The sequence below is a fragment of the Rhea americana genome, unplaced genomic scaffold (assembly GCF_003343005.1).
Source record: "Rhea americana isolate MKP2758 unplaced genomic scaffold, rheAme1 scaffold_66, whole genome shotgun sequence".
Lineage (NCBI taxonomy): Eukaryota > Metazoa > Chordata > Aves > Rheiformes > Rheidae > Rhea > Rhea americana.
In genome coordinates, this window is record NW_028186823.1 from 1,419,358 (window position 1) to 1,438,066 (window position 18,709).

The 18,709-nt window shown below is 41.8% G+C and overlaps 1 protein-coding gene across 1 annotated transcript in view; it reads right to left on the reverse strand.

Annotated features, from left to right (window-relative positions):
- SH3RF3 (SH3 domain containing ring finger 3) overlaps positions 1–18,709 on the reverse strand; it is a 97,759-nt gene that overhangs the window by 17,890 nt on the left and 61,160 nt on the right. The window contains exon 10 of the mRNA XM_085320838.1: positions 18,588–18,686. Coding sequence (XP_085176964.1) covers positions 18,588–18,686 — 99 coding nt within the window. The remainder of the gene's footprint in view (positions 1–18,587; positions 18,687–18,709) is intronic.

The following is an 18,709-nucleotide window of genomic DNA, read 5'->3' on the forward strand; positions in this document are numbered from 1 at the left end:
GGTCAGTACTTTTTCCAGTAAMTTTAAGTAAGTATCTGGAGAGTAGTCCGTTTTTATTCTAATTCCAATTTGGCTATTGATGACTGACATTTACARTAAAAAAGTAAGTGGTACTGGATTATGTCTTTTAGGGAAAAAGTTATTCGAGTTTTTAAAACCCGTGTTATTTGACTTAACATTTTGATAATTGTTAAAAAAAACAACACAAAAGATCAGCATTGTCTCAAATGAAAACTTCAGGTCTGTAATGACTCTGGATATGAATTTCTCATTTGCAGTTTGTCACTATTTCTGATGAGGCATAGGTGATGTGCCAATCAAGACAGAACAGTAATTATTCCCCATAATTACTACATAATTATTTCTGATTTTAGGAAAAGACTAGTTCTGCATCATATATTGAATGGTAATACTTGCCAAAGATTTGATTTATAACAGAGACAGCTGCTTCTGGTCAGAAATCTATTATTATAATCTGAGTATACAAGTTAYTTAACAAGGAAAAAGGGGATTTTAGAATTGTAGTATCATTGGGTTTCAAATCCCAGTGTCAGTAACATACATAAACAAATGCACAAACATATTAGGCTTATGGTCATTGACTTCTAAAACAATTGGTATGAAAGTCAGTAGAAAATAAGTAAAATATCTTGCAGTTAGTCCTGACGTTGGCATTTCAAATGTTTGGGAAACAAAACTGAGAAGAGGACTTGGTGTTCAGGTCCCAGTACAGCAAAGCGCATGGGCACTTTATCACATGCTTTTGCTGAATGGGGGTGGATGCAGGGCCCTACAGACAAGTAAAAGAGATAAAGAGGAACTCTAAAAATATGTTTGTATATTGAGCTTAGTCAGAATATTAGRTCTTTCAAATACTGGAACAAAGGTAAAGGCTAACTGACGGAGAAAAAAAGCTGAAGTAAAAGTAGAGAGTCTCCGCTCTTGGCAAGCTTTCTGCAGTAGGCTGCATTTGCAATAGACAGAAGGTAAAAGGCAAAACTACTGGCACACTAAAACTATTAATGGTGAATGAGGGACAGATGACTTGTTACACTGCTATTCTCTTTTTCTTTTTGATGGAAGGAGAACCTGATGGACTAATGGTTTATATTTCATTATTTTCCCTGGTCTGGTACGGAGGAAATGGACGAAGGCTATGAAAGGTATGGAAATTTATAAGATACACATCTTATTGCATGGCCCACTAACAGCATTCAATGATTTTTTCAGTAGGAAAAGCTAAAATCAAGCATTAGAAAACTGAAATTTTCCCAATACCTTGATAAAGTTTTTAAAATCAAGTACTGATAAAGTGAAATGTGACAAAAACAGAGGATGATGAAACCATGATTCTAATGGAGTCAATGGCAACATTTCCACTTCTTTCCAAGCAGCCAGCATCTTCAGAAGTTCAAATTCACAAGCTCTATGTGCTTTATTCCTGGTTTTAATCCACTTATCCCCTGAAGTGTGAGCAACCCCTCTGGGGACACAAAACATGGGGGGAGATACAATATTCTTGTATCCATTTGAGTTATAGCTTTCTTCTTCACCCAGCAGCCCTCCAGGTGTTTGATAATATGACACAAGTTGGAAACTTCAGCACAATGCACTGAGATCTCCCCTGTTTTGCTCCACCATGATGCTCTTCTGCACAGCCTGTGTGTAGAGGTGTAAAGTATGCATTCGCCCAGGGAATGTGAATTCTCATCTCATTTCAGGAAAAAAATGAGCTAAAGAATCACAGGTAAGTGCTGAAGGCGTGGGACACCCAAGCATGACTATCAGCTCCTACTCAGTTTTAAAGGGAATGCCTCATCCTTTATTTTTAGAAGGAAAAGTTGGTACTCTGTGGGATGGGGCACATGCTAAGTGGAAGCAAGTAAGTTCTCGCAATGAAAAAAGCAAGACCTGAGCCACCCTTCTCTCACCAGTACCCTCTGCCAGCTAACTTAGATACAGGTTTTTGTGAATCCAATTTTATAGGCACCTAATTCTACCCTTACATTATCTGGGAGTTGTGAATTCCACTATGCAGCAAGAGGCTTAAAGGTAATAAACCTCACAAAAGGCAACGCCCACTGCAAAACAGGCCAAAAAGTGAATGCTGTATGTGCTCTGGGAATTTAATCCTAAAAAGGCAGGCAGAATATTGGGAATTGTTAGGAAAGGGCTAGAGAATGAGGCAAAAAGCATCTGTAGAAAACACTGYTGCAGAAAGCCCTGCCTTGCTGACTGTCTTTGTCTTCAGTGCTACGTGCTATTCTGGCCACCACATCTGAAAACAGATATTGCAGAACTACAGGAAGCAACAGGGACATACAGAGATGTGGAACTACTTTTATACAATGGAGATGTCAGCCTGCAACACTGATGACTGGCAGGAAACATGATAGCAGCCTCTATCAGAAAATCCTCTACTGCACRGAGAAAGTCACTTGGGAAAAGATTGGTTATTTCTCACAATACAGGAATTAGGGGAAGCCTAATGAGATTTTCAGATGAATGGTTGAAAGTAAAAAAAATAGGAAGCACTTTTTCATACAGCACATAATTAAGTAGGGACTAACCACACACAGTATTGTGGAAGCCAAAAGTCCAATCAGGTTCAAAGGGGCATTAGACAAATTAATGGGGAACAGATCTAGCAAGGGCTATTAAAAGGATGGTATGGGTCTAAYCTCTACTTCAGGAAGTCCCAATCAGCATTACAGAGGGTGCCTCCAGCTTACTACAAAGACTTCATAAAACCAGTAAGAATGATTGCTATGAAAAAATATTTAGCTGTTTGGGCAAAAATAGGACAAAGCCAAGAATGATCCCTCCCCTGTGCCCTCCTGGCTTTGGGAAATCAGTTGTTCAGKGACTTCCTCAGCTAAAGCAGTCTGAGAGAGGGTGAAAGGCAGCAGGCAGGATGCACTGCGAGCCAAGGAAGAGACAAAAAAAGGTTGGGAACTGTGACCCCACAGCACAACTGCAGTTTGGATTCCTCAGCTCCATCTCTGCTGTGCAAAACATCACAGATGGAGGGCTGTGGAGCAGCCTGGCCTAGCATCACGCTACCATCTGTATRTACCAAGTGCTTCCCTGGAGTCAGCGTGGAGGTCTCCTACGTGATGCTACACTGTATCTTGAAGAAATACTTCAGACTAAAGCCTAGTAATACTTAAACCTTTTTTTGGTATAAAACCAAGTGTGAATAAATAATTTAAGCAACTATGCTAGACTGATGGTACTTTCCAGAGAATTTAAATAAAACAGATGGACAGAATATGAACATGTTTTTGAAAGTTTAGAGGGAGTGAAGATTCATTTATTTGAACTAGAAAACCTATCATCACAGCTTCACTGACAGCATAGGCTTCTGAAATGAGAAAAAGATGTATAAATACATTAAATGTGAGACAAACTGCTAAGAATTAGTGTTTTTAAATACTAGATTATTTAGACTGACTGGTTAGCTTGCTACTCCTTGGCTCTCATAAGGAAGTGAAAAAGATTTATTGGTCATGGATAGCACTGGGAGCAACACTCATATTTTGCAGAAAGCCAGAGCAAGCTCACTCATTGAACACTTGAGTGAAAGAGAATCAATGACGGTATTCGGGATGTGCACTGACATACTCTAATCTTACACAYAGTTAGCTCTGGTTCTCCCCATTCACCAGGGAGGGATTTAATTTCAGAAGCAAACAGCTAAAATTGCTTGGTCTTGCTTTGTAATCTTATTAAATGACAGACAACCGAGAGCTGTATTTTTACGGGAAGCAGAACCATGTGGGGRAAAAGGTTTGGATTAGTGGAGGTTATCTTGTCCCTTATGGCTGATGTACCTATTCCTACTTGGCTGATGTTGCTCCAGCAGCCCCATGCCACCTCAGGCTGTAATTTCAGCAGTTCCAGYAAGCTAAATGGTATTGGGCTGGCCTGTACTCAGATGGAAGATTGCTTGTGAAAAATTCAGGCATCACAGGAGGTATATTCTTCTCTCAAAATCAATTCCCCGTGGAAAAGAAAAAGGACTGTCTATGGACAATGAAAAATTGCCAGAATTTGCTTGTCCTAGACACTGAAATACATTATTATGAAATAATCCCTGCAAACAATTCATCAGTTCACAAAAGATGCACTTAAATAGAGGTTGAGGAGTAAGCTGCAACTAACAAAACTTGTACACGTTCATGGACTGTGGCCTAGAGGTTGCGAGAGCAGAAGCTTCTACCGTTCAGGCACTATATTTCTGAAATTTAGCCACAGTTCACATTGCTGTAGAGATATCCCTGCTTGGGCAAGGGGCAGGAATGACAAGGGCGCTCCTAGTTCTTAGATGACCTAACATTATAGTAGCAGATCCTTGACCTGATCAAAGCCACCAGCATAAATAATTTTCCTCCCTCTGGAAAGTRTCCTCCAGTTTCAGCAGCTCCCACTACATCAAATCTAAGCATCCGAAACACCGTTCCTAGTGTATTTCACATAAAAAAATACCAGGTCCCCACTTGCCCCCCTTCCCTCCTGCCCTCATGACAGTGTGTTCCCAAACAAGATGTGATACTTTATTAGCATCAATAAGAGACATAGCAACTTGCTCAGCCTACCAGTTTCTCTTCTCAGAGGAAAGGGGAGCTTAACCTCACACAGGTTGTGGGACTACAGGGAATCACAGGTGCTCTGTATCCACAGATATCACAGRCCTCGCTGCACTTGACAGCACAGCATAGGGACAGAGGTGTTGTCCATAGCACTGAGGTACAATATATTATTAGTGTGCATCAAATATCACTTCCTCCAAGCTCAAGAGCGGTGCATCCCTATGAGTAAGAAGTGCAGCACAAGGGGCAGGAGACCTGCATGGGTGAACAAGGAGCTCCTGGCCAAACTCAGATAGAAGAAGAAAATACACAGAGTGTGGAAGAGGGGACAGGCTACTTGGGAGAACTGTAGGAATGCAGTCAGAGTATGTAGAGATGCTGCGAGGAAGGCTAAGGCCCAGCTGGAATTGAGTCTGGCAAGGGATGTTAGGGACATCAGGAAGGGCTTCTTCAAATACACCAGCAGCAAGAGGAGGACTAGGGAAAATGTGGGCCTGCTACTGAATGGGGCAGGGGGCCCTGGTGAAAAGGGATACAGAGAAGGCAGAATTACTGAATGCCTTCTTTGCTTCAGTCTTCCCTGCTAAGGGCAGCCCTCAGGAATCCTGCAGCCTGGATGTGAGGGAAAAAGTCTGGAGAAGGGAAGACTTTCCTTTGGTTGAGGAGGATAGGATTAGAGACCTTCTGGGCAGGCTAGACATCCAGAAATCCATGGGCCCGGATGGGATGCACCCACGGGTACTGAGGGAGCTGGCGGATGTTGTTGCCAAGCTGCTCTCCATCGTCTTTGAAAGGTCCTGGAGAACTGGAGAGGTGCCTGAGGACTGGAAGAAAGCCAATGTCACTCCAGTTTTCAAGAAGGGCAAGAAGGAGGACCCAGGCAACTATAGGCCGGTCAGCCTCACCTCCATCCCTGGAAAGGTGATGGAACAGCTCATTCTGGATGTCATCTCCAGACATATGGAGGAAAATAAGGTGATCAGGAGTAGCCAGCATGGATTCACCGAGAGGGAATCCTGCTTAACCAATCTGAGAGCCTTCTATGATGGAACGACTGGCTGGGTAGATGAGGGGAGAGCAGTGGACGTTGTGTACCTTGACTWCAKCAAGGCTTTTGACACTGTCTCCCYTAACACCCTCCTAGAGAAGCTCAGGAAGTRTGGGTTAGACGAGCGGAGAGYGAGGTGGATTGAGAACTGGCYGAAAGGCAGAGCTCAGAGGGTYGTCAYCAGTAGTGTGGAGTCCAGTTGGAGGCCTGTGTCTAGTGGTGTCCCCCAGGGTGCAGTATGGGGTCTCATCCTGTTCAACTTCTTCATCAATGGCCTGGATGAGGGGACGGAGTGCCTCCTCAGCAAGTTTGCTGATGATCCCAAGCTGGGAGGAGTGGCTGACACACCTGAGGGCTGTGCTGCCATTCAGAGAGACCTGGATAGGCTGGAGACTTGGATGGAGAGGAACCTCCTGAGGTTCAACAAGGGCAAGTGCAGAGTCCTGCACCTAGAGAAAAATAACCCTATGCACCAGTACAAGCTGGGGGCTGACCTGTTGGAGAGCAGCTCTGCAGAGAAGGATGTGGGAGTGCTGGTGGATGACAAGTTGACCAGGAGCCAGCAATGCAGCCTCGTGGCCAGGAAGGCCACTGGTATCCTGGGATGCACTGGGAAGATTGTTGCCAGCAGGTCGAGGGAGGTGATCCTGCCCCTCTACTCAGCCCTGGAGAGGCCTCATGTCAAGTACTGCATCCAGGTCTGGGCTCCCCAGTATAAGAGAGACATGGAGCTACTGGAGAGAGTCCAGCATAGAGCTACAAAGATGATCAGAGGGCTGGAGCACCTGTCCTGTGAGGAACAGCTGCGAGAGCTGGGCCTCTTCAGCCTGGGGAAGGGAAGACTGAGGGGGGATCTTATCAATCAGTGTATAAGTACCTGAAGGGAGGGTGTCAAGGGGATGGGGACAAACTCTTTTCAGTTGTCCCGTGTGACAGGACAAGAGGTAATGAGCAGAAATTGAACCTCAGGAAGTTCCACCTGAACGTGAGGAGGAATTTCTTCACTGTGAGAGTGACGGAGCACTGGAACAGATTTCCCAGAGAGATTGTGGAGTCTCCTTCTCTGGAGATCTTCAAGGCCCGCCTGGATGCAACCCCATTTAACAAGCTCTAGGCGACCCTGCTTGAGCAGGGAAGTTGAACTAGATGATCTCCAGAGGTCCCTTCCAACCTTATTGATTCTATGATTTTATAAGCTTTGTGCTCTCCTCCTGCAACCTCTCCTGTCAGCAGTGCTACAGGCATCTTCAATTCTCATGTGCTTCCAAGCAATGCCCTATGAATTACTTCTGGGATACACTGAGGTGGCTTAGGTGCTTTTCTTTCCTAGTGACCAATTTATCACACATACTCTTAAGAAAATAAAAAAAGAAGAAAGAAGCCCAGAATCATTTTAAAGATTGCAAAATAACTGGTTGTCAATGTCTGAGGAATGCCAAGGCATGTGTATGACAATTTCTTTGATAAAATGATGGCTTTCCAAATAYCACAACAGTTAGGTTGTAATTACTAATAAGGACTCAGCTTTACAATAGCAGAAGACTTGCCAGAAGCTGCTTTAAGTCTTGGCAGAATTTGTAACAAGAGCATAATCTCTACAGCAATAATTGAATTTCACCTTTTCTTCCTTATTCTGTCTTTTTGTTATTTAAAAACAAAAATGGAGACAGCAAAGACCATTGCTAAAAAGCAATACTCTTATGTCAAGCTCAAATCTCTTCAGGAGAATAAGGTTTTCCTTTCTAAAAGAGATGATCAAGAAGAACATCAATGAAAAATACCAGAAGGTTTCTAAACCAAAGTGAATAACGAAGGCTTAAGTAGGAGAGGGGAGTCAATACCACCGTGGCTTTTTTCCCTTTTCCACTAAACCCCATTCATTTTACAGTGCAATCTTATCCCTCCATTCTACCTTCTCCTTCTTTGTCTGTTCTATCCACTTTTTCTTCCCTGACAAAYGAGCTGCAGGTATGACCATATGATCAAATGCAATTGAGTTGCACTGATTTAACAAATTACCACCTGTCMCATGTGCCACCTAAACTGACGTTTTCCATTTTCTCAGTCTGCTCCAACTGTGAGGTGAAACACGCAGGCTCAATGTCAGGTTTAAGCTCATTTGGGTAACCCRAGATGTCCAAGAACATGCTTTATGTCAAAATCAGTCTAGGTTGATTTCAGTGGTGTAGTCAGTGAGCGGCATCTTGCATGGGTTACACACAAACTCACACCTGGAGCCTCAGGAGCCCTCTGGATACTAATGGCTCGTTTGTTGCTTGTCTGGAGCACGCTATGCAAGGAGGTGCTACCACTGCACAAATAATTAGGAACAAGAATTCAGTGTATTCCCTATTGTTCCCCCAGCTAGGTGATGATACAGAAGAGGACAGTGTGACCTGAAGTCAAAGGTGAATCTTGATAAATAATAATAGCCAAATATTCTCTATTTTAGCAAAATAATAACAAAAAATGCTATTAGCAATAATAACAAAAAATGGTCTGTTTTAACATGCAAGAACTGTAAGTCTCAAATACCTCTGTGAAGATGTTGGTCACATACACCTCATACCTGAAAATGATGGAAACTATATAAAGATTCAATCACTCCTGCACTGGTGCAAAAGTGAAAGCTTAGTCATAGTCTGTCTCCAAGCCTGCCTACCATAGATAAAGATAAAAAAACCCTTTACACAGTCCAATAATAGCACAAGATTTCCTCTAGACCACAGTGGTTGATTGACTGCTGTTCTGTGCAGAAAGACTGATAGCCTTTCTTATTTTTATTTTAGGAAAATAGTATAGCTAAACATTGACACAGAACCACTTCATCTTCAGTTTGATTGTGTTTGATTGGAATGTGTCTGCCTATAAAGATAAAAGAGAATTAGTGGACTAAATAGAGAATTAGTTAAGCAATCATGACTTTTGCTCAAGCTCCTGTGCTACGATTACTATTTTTGCATCTGACAATCTTCCCATAGTAGATTGGGTAATATGATGACTATCTTTTACAAGTTTGGAGGACCTTTCAAGTGGGTTCCAGCAGGGCTTGTATTAGGCCCCATGCTATTCAATCTTTTCATAATTAGTTGGTGGATGAGTTAAAGGGTACACTTACTAAAACCTGCAGCTGACACTGAGCGGAATTAATCTGCAAGCATTTGAGAGAGCAGGATAAGAATTTGGCATGATTTTCCTAAATTGGAGAAATGCTCCCAAATCAGCATGGCGAAATCTGCAAAGACAAGCATGACATACTAGYGCTAGGAAGGAGAAATCAAATGCATAGATGCAAATGGGGAGTGACTGGCCAGCCAGCATTTCTGCAGAAAGGGACATGGGAGTTTTTGTAGATCACAAACTAGGCATGAGTGAAGATGTGGTTACAGAACAGGCAAAATTCAATATATTGAATATATTGAAATTCAATATATTGCCAATATATTGAAATATATTAACAAGCATCTCATATGTAAGCCACAGCAAGTACTACTAACAAGGCCTCAAGTGAACTCCTCTTTTGGGAGTAATGACTCTTTAAGACCCCAGAAGASTGAAGACTATCCAGAGGAGAGCTGAAAGTATACACAGAGTCCTAAAATCATTAGATCGTGTGAATAAAGCCTAGGAACCAGGGTTGCTTAGACTGGAAGAAGTGAATTCTTGAAGGCAGTGACCTTTATTAGCTTTCTAATATATGGAAGGTTATTAGGAGAAAACTGATCAGCTGCTCACTGTTCATCTGAAGCAGGACACAAAGAGGCAAGCTTCATTTGTAACCACAGAACATTCAGGAGGGGTAAGAGGGAATTTTCTAGCCCCAGGGGTATGAGAAGACTGGAATAGACTGCCTGGGAAAGCTGTGGAACTACGTTCACTGAACAATTTTAGGAAATGTTAGACGAACCTCTATGGTGGGTAGTTGGCACACATTTGACTTTTTCACAGCTGGTGAATGGAAATCTCTCATGGGCCTACAGGCTATGATCCTTCAGCCCTTCTCTGTGCGACTTATCCCACCAGCCAGCAGCATCTCTTTTAGCCAGGTTGCTTCTAAGCCTGCCAACTGAGAGTGTCTGGCTTAGACATAAAACTTGTCCAGAAAAATTTAAAAAGTTGCAAAATCAGTTCTCTCTTTTATGTCCTGATCAAAGCCTAGGTTATGCATTTCCCTTGCCACAGCAGGCACCATCGTGCCGATAAGACTCTGCCTCCCTGTCCTCCCTCCTCTTCCCTCTCAAAACTTAAGATATGAAAAATAACATGATGGTGTGCAGGAGGGAATAGGGATTTTTGAAATCATCAAAAAAGCCAGCTAGTTCCATTTTAAATATACCAGTTCTGAACTGTTCTGAACTATTCATACAGTATACTCTGTATACCATGAATTGGGACTAAAAACTATAGTAAATTTACTTTAATGCAAAATAAATTGGCCATGGACTTGCATTAAATTAGTTCTTTTCTCCCTGGGGCACCTGGTGATGAGGCCCAACGCCAGGCTGCTGCTAGCAGGCTCAATACGTTGAGCTCTGAGTGAAGATGAATATTTGAGGTTCTTTAGTCTTCCTTTAAAGAAACAGATCAGTGAATATGAACCAAACAAAATATATGCAAAGAAATTCAAAGCAACAGGTGAGTTCTGTTTTTATAATTAATTGTTTTTTTAAAAAGGTTGACTGGTTGACACCCTTTTTTAATTAGTTACAGACAGCCTGCAGTCCTAGTGCCTGGAAAACAATTTTTGTATGACGTACTTTCTGAATTCCTGAGAAAGATGTTTCCTCCAGAGGGCATTTTAAGAGCATTAATCTTTAGTCCTTCTTCAGTGACAAGCAGTGACTCCTTGCTTTGAATTGGTCTGAAAGGAATTACTAGATGCTCGAGACATTCAGACAACAACAACAACAACAACAACAAAAAAGGACCGTTTGCCTCTAAAGCGACTTTGCCATTTGGCAAAATGAAAGCTGAGGGCTTGTGAATCTTCCTGATACCAATGCAAAATGAAAAACAAACAGAAATATACCAAATAAGTATCACTCTGCTATAACCTGGTTACGCCCTCAGGTTACACGGTAAGAGCAGAAACGCATGGCAGACAGCTCTTGTCCATTATGAAGTGCTGTTCCTACKGTGCTCTTGTTTACCTTTGGACAGAAACTGCCTTTTCATTTAGTTTATGTAATTCTTCTAACAGAGCTTATGGAAGTATTTCTGCAGTGACCCTAGATATTTTAATCCAGCTATTTTGGGTAACCGTGGAGCAAAGCAAGGAAAAACATTAGTATCTGTACGTCTGAAAAGAAAAGCACGGCCACTGAAAAGTTGATTATAGCCAATTTTCAGAGAAAACTTCAAACTTTGTCTCTATAAAGCAACTGTATTGGCACTTGAGATACTTGTATCTCAGTGAATAATCTGTGTTGCCTCATGGCTGTTTAAGACTTGCTGGCTTGTGAGTTTACAGTTGGAAATCCATTAAGTAAAGCAAATGAGTCTTAGGCACAAAGAACACGAGTGCGGGGGGGGGCAAAACACCACCAACTCTGACACATTACATGTGGTTTTCAGGGCTGTGTTGTTTTCAAGGCCTCCAGCTTTTTACTATATTTTTCTGCTGGAAAGAAATCATGCAACACATCGTCCTCTCCAGGGGTATGGGGCAGTGGCAGGCCCCTCYGTGGTCCTGCTCCAAGGGAACGGCAGGCTCCGGAGCATCCTCCGCACTCGGATTTTTCACCGAATGCCATAGCAATGCCTGCACTATAGTGCTCACACGCCCCATATACAACCACAGGCACGCACACACATATGCTGATAGCCTTCTGCTTCCAGCGCTCCCGTGCGTGCTCTTTTTTTGTCAGTTGTACTTTTCCCCCCCAGAGCTAAGAACTTAATAAATACCCATGGGTCTTATGCATTAAAAAATTAGGTCTCTACAGGTGTCAGCAGAACGCTGTGTCTTGGCATCCAAACAGCTTCGTTTCCAGTCAGGAGATAAACTGAGTTTCATCTTGAAGCTAAAGCACTCTCCATCCACGCTTCCCCTGGATCTGCCTCCCATTATGGCCACAGAAAATAGCACAGAACCACTCGAAACGGTGTTAGAGAAATCCATTGTGGACTCTTCAGAAACCYTCTGATAGCATTATGAGGCAGATASGCAGAGGAGGGAGGAGAGGAGAGTGAAGAGGAAGAGCTTTCAGAGACTGCTTGGCAGCAAAGTCAATGCTTGAAATATCTGTGGGGAGTTTGAAAGCATTTCCTAACATCAAAAATGCGAAGAAGAAAAAGAAATTTTGATCAATGGCTTATTGCCCTTGATCTAAGCAAAAGAATCCTAGCCAGTCAGAACTAACAGAAATCTGTTTTATTGTAAAGCTGAAGTTTTCTATGTTTTGACAGCTGGGGCTCATGCTTTTGGCTAGGTTATTTGCCAGCCTTAAAATATTCATCAGTGAGTTGCCAGGTTTTTGTCCTTTCAAATTGAACTCTAACAATGAAGGAGAAGGTGCTGGAGAGATTTGAAGCACAAATTCTCTGCCCTAAAACAGAACTTTGTGGCCTGAACTCACATGACCAGAAAAAGAGGTTTCTACTCTCTGGCCAAGTTTCTGGTGAATCACTTGCTGGTCACAGAGCCAAGATTTGCCTTCTGGAGCATGGGAAGCAGTGGATCATTTGTGCAGAACACAGCCCTCCCTCTTCTGTTGAAAGGAAATGGATTAACAGTATGCATTCTGCGCAGAATTCTTTGGAGAACAGGACTGAAATATTCCAAATTAAAGAATTTTTAGTGAAGAACAAACTGGAATACAAATTAAACAGAAAAGTCAAATCTGGCTCTGATAATGATTTGTGAAATGTTGGTGTTGGTGGCTGCAGGATCAACTCAGAAATCCTACAGAGTATCTGAACAAATTACCTTCACAGAATTTATTCTTTACCTTTTGCAAATCTTTATATTATTATCTCAATGTTACTTCCTCTTAAGGCTATCTCCATTTTGATACAGTTAGTCTAAGAATGCAAACCAAGCTCTTCTGCTCTTGTGCAGTATGTTTATTTTTATTTCTTGCTCTGCTTTCATTTAGTCAGTCAGTTGTTATTATTTCATTTCATACCCTTGCAACTTAGGAGCCTGTCTTAGGTGAACTGATCGCAATATGAAAAATATTAAATCATTTCATATCTACTAGGAAGATGGAATTCCTCTTCCCAAAACTTCAAGGTTAGTCATATTGACTTTGCATCTGAAAAATCTTCTACTTCCATCAACTCTGTCCTTAGCTTCCTTTTTTTTTCCCATGGTGACCTGTATTTTTGTCATGTCATTTCGTATCTATCCAGTCCTTACAAGTACTCAGCACTTCACTTTTGAGAATGATCTTCCATTTTCTGGATAAAGAATTCAATTTCTTTAGTAGATATGAAATGATAACAAACCCTTTTCACTGAGGGACAAGTTAATATGAGAAAAAGTTGCAATAGAAAGGTTAAAACTTAGTAAATGAAAAYTGAAGGTGCACTATCTTGTAGAATAAGGTCCTTTAGGAGGTTTCACTTCTACCAACTGCTAGCTTAAATAGATAGTTTTAATTAAAATCAAGCCAAAGAGCATCTCATAATTCACACAGCTAAATTTTCAAAGGGATTTTGATCTAGTCTCCAACYCTATGTAAAGCCAGGCTGGCCTGCTGAGCGGGCAAGGTCTATGGTGAGGGACATGGCCTGGAGGGACCTGGCATGGGCTGCAAAACAGAGGAAGGCAGAGAAAGGCACTGGCAGAAAAGTGGAGTGCTGGAAGGGAAGTTTTCTCCTGGTCATTTCTATCATGGTACATAAATTTAAAAAGGCAGGATTTAGGAACAAACACTTGTCTGCATTCATTATTCATTGTGGTTTTGGCCCATGTCAGCTAGCGCTCTCTGAGGATAATTTGGGCCACACAGTGTATCAGGACTGTTCCTGCTAGGCAGTCTGGATGCATCACCCTCTTTTGGGTGGAGAAGAAAGCATAGATGTGTGGATACAAGTTACACAGTGACATTTGCTTGCAGGGCCAGAGAACAGGCATTGGCTTGTTTTATTTTGTAATGTAGTCCCTACACCAGGATCATGCCAAACACACTATATCATTGGAAGAATGAAGCTATTTTGAGCAGAATGACCAATATTTGGGAAACTGAGTGATTTTGGTGAGAACAAAGAACAGATAGATCTTTACTGATTCGGTCTGCACACGCAAAGCTGTTGGTGCATGTTGTTCTTATCTTAACATCAGTAAACACTAAACACAATATATTTTCCCATTTGTTGTGAGCTGTTCGTCTAGCTCCTCTACAAATTCCAGGATTACAGTTACCAGTTTTAAAGCTACAAACAGATTTTTTTTCTCAGTACACTCATAAAAAACATATAATTTTATGTTGCTGATTTTCAAATCTTTCTATATGATCTGGCTATGTATAACAGAAAAGAGCTGGTATACCTCAGTGATGAATTAGTGGGTTGCTCACCAGAGCAGTATCATTTCTTTTTCTTTAGCAGAAATTGTGCCAGACATTTTGGAGGAGTTTAATCAAAATTCTCATCAAAAGCCAAATGAGTGGATTTTAAAGAAAGTTTAATTACAGTGGTCAAACCACCCAGTGTGATTTGCTTGATTYGATTAACGTAATGAGGAGCACATTTAATGAGAAATGCATTAATTCATTCAAACAAGTGGTTCTATCAGAGGTATTAAGCACCAGCCCAGATTATGTACAGCAGAAACTATGATAGAAAAAAATTGACTGGGGTCAAAATAGTAGTCACACCATAATTACACGCTCTCAGCTGTAATCTACCAGTTGAACTTGAGTAGTGCTCATCATGATTGAAAAGTAGAGTCCCCATTTAAAAAAGCCCCAATAACCACAGGGTTTTGCTTCCATTCCACTGCTGAGCTACCTATCCTGTTCTTTCAGATGTTCAGAAGATTCAAGGACAGGGATTGTATACTCTGAGTTTCAGATGATTACACATGGAGATAATATTAGCAAATGAAGAAGCTATAGCTCAGAGACCCCCCTGACCTGAAACCATCCCCACTCTTAAACAAAATGGTGTTCCCTATTTGCTCTCTGTCCTAACTCCCTCCTGTCTCTGTGATGTTTTAGGAACACACCTGGACAAACCTTGGGGAGTGACTTATGGAGGCATTATTATTTTCCTTCTGAGAAAGGAAAATTCCTTGATGGAAAAGAAGAAAATTTGTCTTAAAATAGGAAATATTTGGGTAAACTAAAGTTTGTTGAGCACCTTGTTCTGTTCAACCTCTTTCTTTAGCTAAATGTCAGCACCTCCATTCCAGCTTTCCTCTTTCACATTCCCTTTCTGCAAGCTTTATATAGCACCCTTCATCCGAACCCTTCCCACTGCGATGCTTTCTCTACTGTCTCCTGCTGTACTTCCTGGCAGCCACTAATGCCCACATCCCTCCTATGCTGCCCTTATCATGTTACTTCTTTGACTTCTCCCATGCTTTCTTTTTTTCAGTCTGTCCCCAGCTTGTTATTCCTGCAGTGTCTGCTCTGTCTCTGCGTGAGCTGCCTTTCCTGCTGCTTTGGACTGAGTTACTATAGCACTGCAACAGCTTTGATTTTCAAGTACTCTACTTCTAAGCCTGCTCAGCTGCCTGAGCACTTTTCAAGCACTGTTGCACAGCGGACTTAAGCACTATGCATCGCTCAGTCTCTCATCAACTACAACCAGCAGCTGGCAATGGAGAACAACTTTGAAACTATTCCCTAACCGAGTAAGAGACTGGTCAAGGAGCTGAGAAGCTGAGCAAAAGCCCAGGTGCAGATAGGATCCTCCTGGGGCAGGTTCACAGACAAGTGAAAACTGGCCTGGAGGTCAAATTGTGGCTTCTGATGTCTCCAGATTAAATCAGTGGGAATTTGACGGTCAGAGCCTTTTATTAGGGTGAATGAAAATATGAATCTAGGCGCCAAGGTTTATTTGCCAGTTTAGAAGTTCTGATCAAGACTTTCACAAAATAAGTTAAAGTAGAGAACTAGAGATGGCAAAAATCAGACATAAGGATTTATCYGCTATTTCAGTAGAAGATGAGCAAGCAAACTATTCTGACTGAGCTGAAAAYCACAACTCTTGGGATTATTTCTGCCACATTTAAACCATTCTGCCATATTTAAACCACAGTGAAACAAGAGTAAAAATCATAACCAGAKTCCCTTCAGTTTAGAGAAGTTTTGGAATGTGCCTGTATCTGTTGCACACCAAAAAACCTTCTGATATATCATTGACATCTAAGACACTTTTGCAGAGGAAAGCATTAACAATGACTACCTCATCAATACACTCAATAGAGCTGTTCCCAAGGGGAAAGTGATCCCATCTTGGAACAAGCTACCTATAGGACACACACAGTCTCACTACAACAACTGCCCCTTGATGTCACATTTTGTACCCTTGAATGGAATCTAGATAGGAAATCATAAAACATAAATTAGTAAAGAATCATATTTTAAATTACTTTTTCTCACTATCTCCTGGCCTAGCCTGTCAGTAGCCAATCAGCCTTGCTAAACTTCCTCTGAACATCTTCATCTGAGGAAAACTTCCCAAAGACCAGTATGTCTGACCACATCAGAGCGATGCATGCAAAAATTGCAATTTATCTCCATAGCCCTCACAACAAACATTTTCTATAAAAGAACCATGAAAACCAATAGATCCTCAGCTTGTTCACTGCAGAATGTAAATGACCTCCTGTGTCCCATGCACCCTCAGTATCACAGTGAACTCACACTGACCATCAGGATGCAGAAAAAGTAAGTTATTAACAAGAAGATGTTTCACAAAACAGTCACTCTCCTACTGATTGCTCAGCCCTTATCCTCAAGGAAATCACACAAAATACCTTGAAAGACAGGGCTGGGGATTAAAACCYGTAATATGACTGGATAACAAAAATCACTGATTCCAACAAAGATGTTAGTTTTAGGGCACATTACAATTTACCTCAAATAATAATTGTTAATCTCTTTTCAGGAGATAACTACCTCCGTATTTCTTTCATCCTGTGTTCAGTAGACACTCCTCTTTTTAACATCCCCTCTGCTTCATTTGTTTCAAAGTACCTGACTGATTAATATAATGAAACCGAATTCAGATAAATGGCTTCTGATCTTCGCCTACCTGGCAGCTTGCTAGCTCTATCGCTGCTTGTGCTTTTCGCCCCTCAAGTTTATCTTTTTTTTTCCTAACAGCTGTACTAATAGCAGATACTGCCTCTCTCCACAGACCTTCCTTTTGAGTGTAATAACAATTCTCCATTTACCAAAGAAGCTGCCTAACTAGCCTCCACTTTGGAAATATCAAGTATGGTTCTCAATACAGCTCCAGTCTGACTCTCAGATTCTTTTTTAACAGTTATATGGTTTTCAGTCTGGCACTATCCAAGATCTCAATGGCTTCAAAGATCATTTGGCTTTGATCTGGATTATGCAAAGAACAGGAGCACAGCTTAAACTGGCCAAACATCAGTCGCTACTTCTAATAAGAAAGGAAGCATCATTAAGTCAGATCTTTCTCAAATGAAAGCAAAATACGATATGGGTAGATTCAGGAACCTATTGCTCAATGCAGGGGACAGTCATGCACCACTCTGTCCGATCAGAGATGACAATTTTAATTGTCCCTTCTCTCTCCTCATTCCAAGGTATTGTACCAGTCCTTGGCAATGCTCTTTGTGTTGCTGTAATACATTATTTGCTCCTCCTCATTATCCATGGAGCTCAGAAAGTTGTGAATTTCACTTCCCTGCATCCAAATTCAGTAACTTAAAGCCGTAACAGCTTGGGAAAGCTTACCTAGTACCTTAAGAAGGAACTCAGTATAATTTTGCCTGAGAGATCTGTATGTGTAATCCCACGTGAATTAAAATATATGGATGTATAGAATAGTCTACTGAGTTTTAGGAAGTATTAAATATGCCACTCTACAAAGCCTGGAAGAAGAAGATGTTTCTGAGGTAATACATAGATTTACCACTGTCTGCCAAATAACCATACACTTTCTTTGGCTCACAAAAGTAGAAGGTACTGTACTGGTCACACACCACAAAGTGCTTGCTATACACTTGGAATTAATTCTTTGGAAACAAATACTTAATTTTCAGATCCAGAGCAGAAGTTCTATACCCTTCTCCTGTTTGCTGAAAGACACTTGGAGAAATTTCAAGACAGGATTAAGGAAGAGATTTTTCAAACTCACACTCCTCATCCTGTGAAATGAGGAGTCATCCACAACCCTGACCGCAGGCGGTATGTACCAGTTTCCCTCGGYGCACTCGAGAGATCTCCAACCTTAACATTAGTGTGTACAGAGTAAATGTTTACCCCATATGTGTCTGTCACCATGGAAAAGCTCAGGGAAGTTACGGAAAGGAATTTCTGCAAGCCCAAAGAGAAACCAGGCCCTCGCATCGCTTCTTGCTGTTCAGATACAAACTCGGGATTTGCTTCCAACGAGCAGTTTAATCGGCAGCGTCTGCTGCACGGAGACAGCTCTCAGCACTGATATACAGAAACTGTTTGCACAGTGTAAACTTCTGTCGAGAGCAAAATGTTTACTAAGGACCAGCGTTTCACGCCGAGCGCTCAGCGCAGCCCGCGATGCTGGCTTTCCTTAGCAAGGTGTCGAAGGGACGGCACTGAGGTACCGGACCCGGCGGTGACTCCTAACAGCCTGAAGCTGCAACGTGTTGACCACGTATTGCAAGGAGTCGTATTTAATGCACTTCCCCCTATTTCACTGAACCACTGYGATGAAATTTCCTGAAAGAAACCAAGATGTTTACAGAGGGGTTAAACAGCTCCCACCGATTACGTCTTATTTTTTCACTATGCTTCTGTCACAGGCCCCGAGGCTCGTACCCCACCTGACTTCTTCCACGCAACTTGGCGGATGATGGTTTTGAAGCCTCCGACCCCACTATAATGTCCTTCCGCGCTACTGTCGTGAATTTCCGTCCACTGGGAGGAAAAAAATAAAGGAG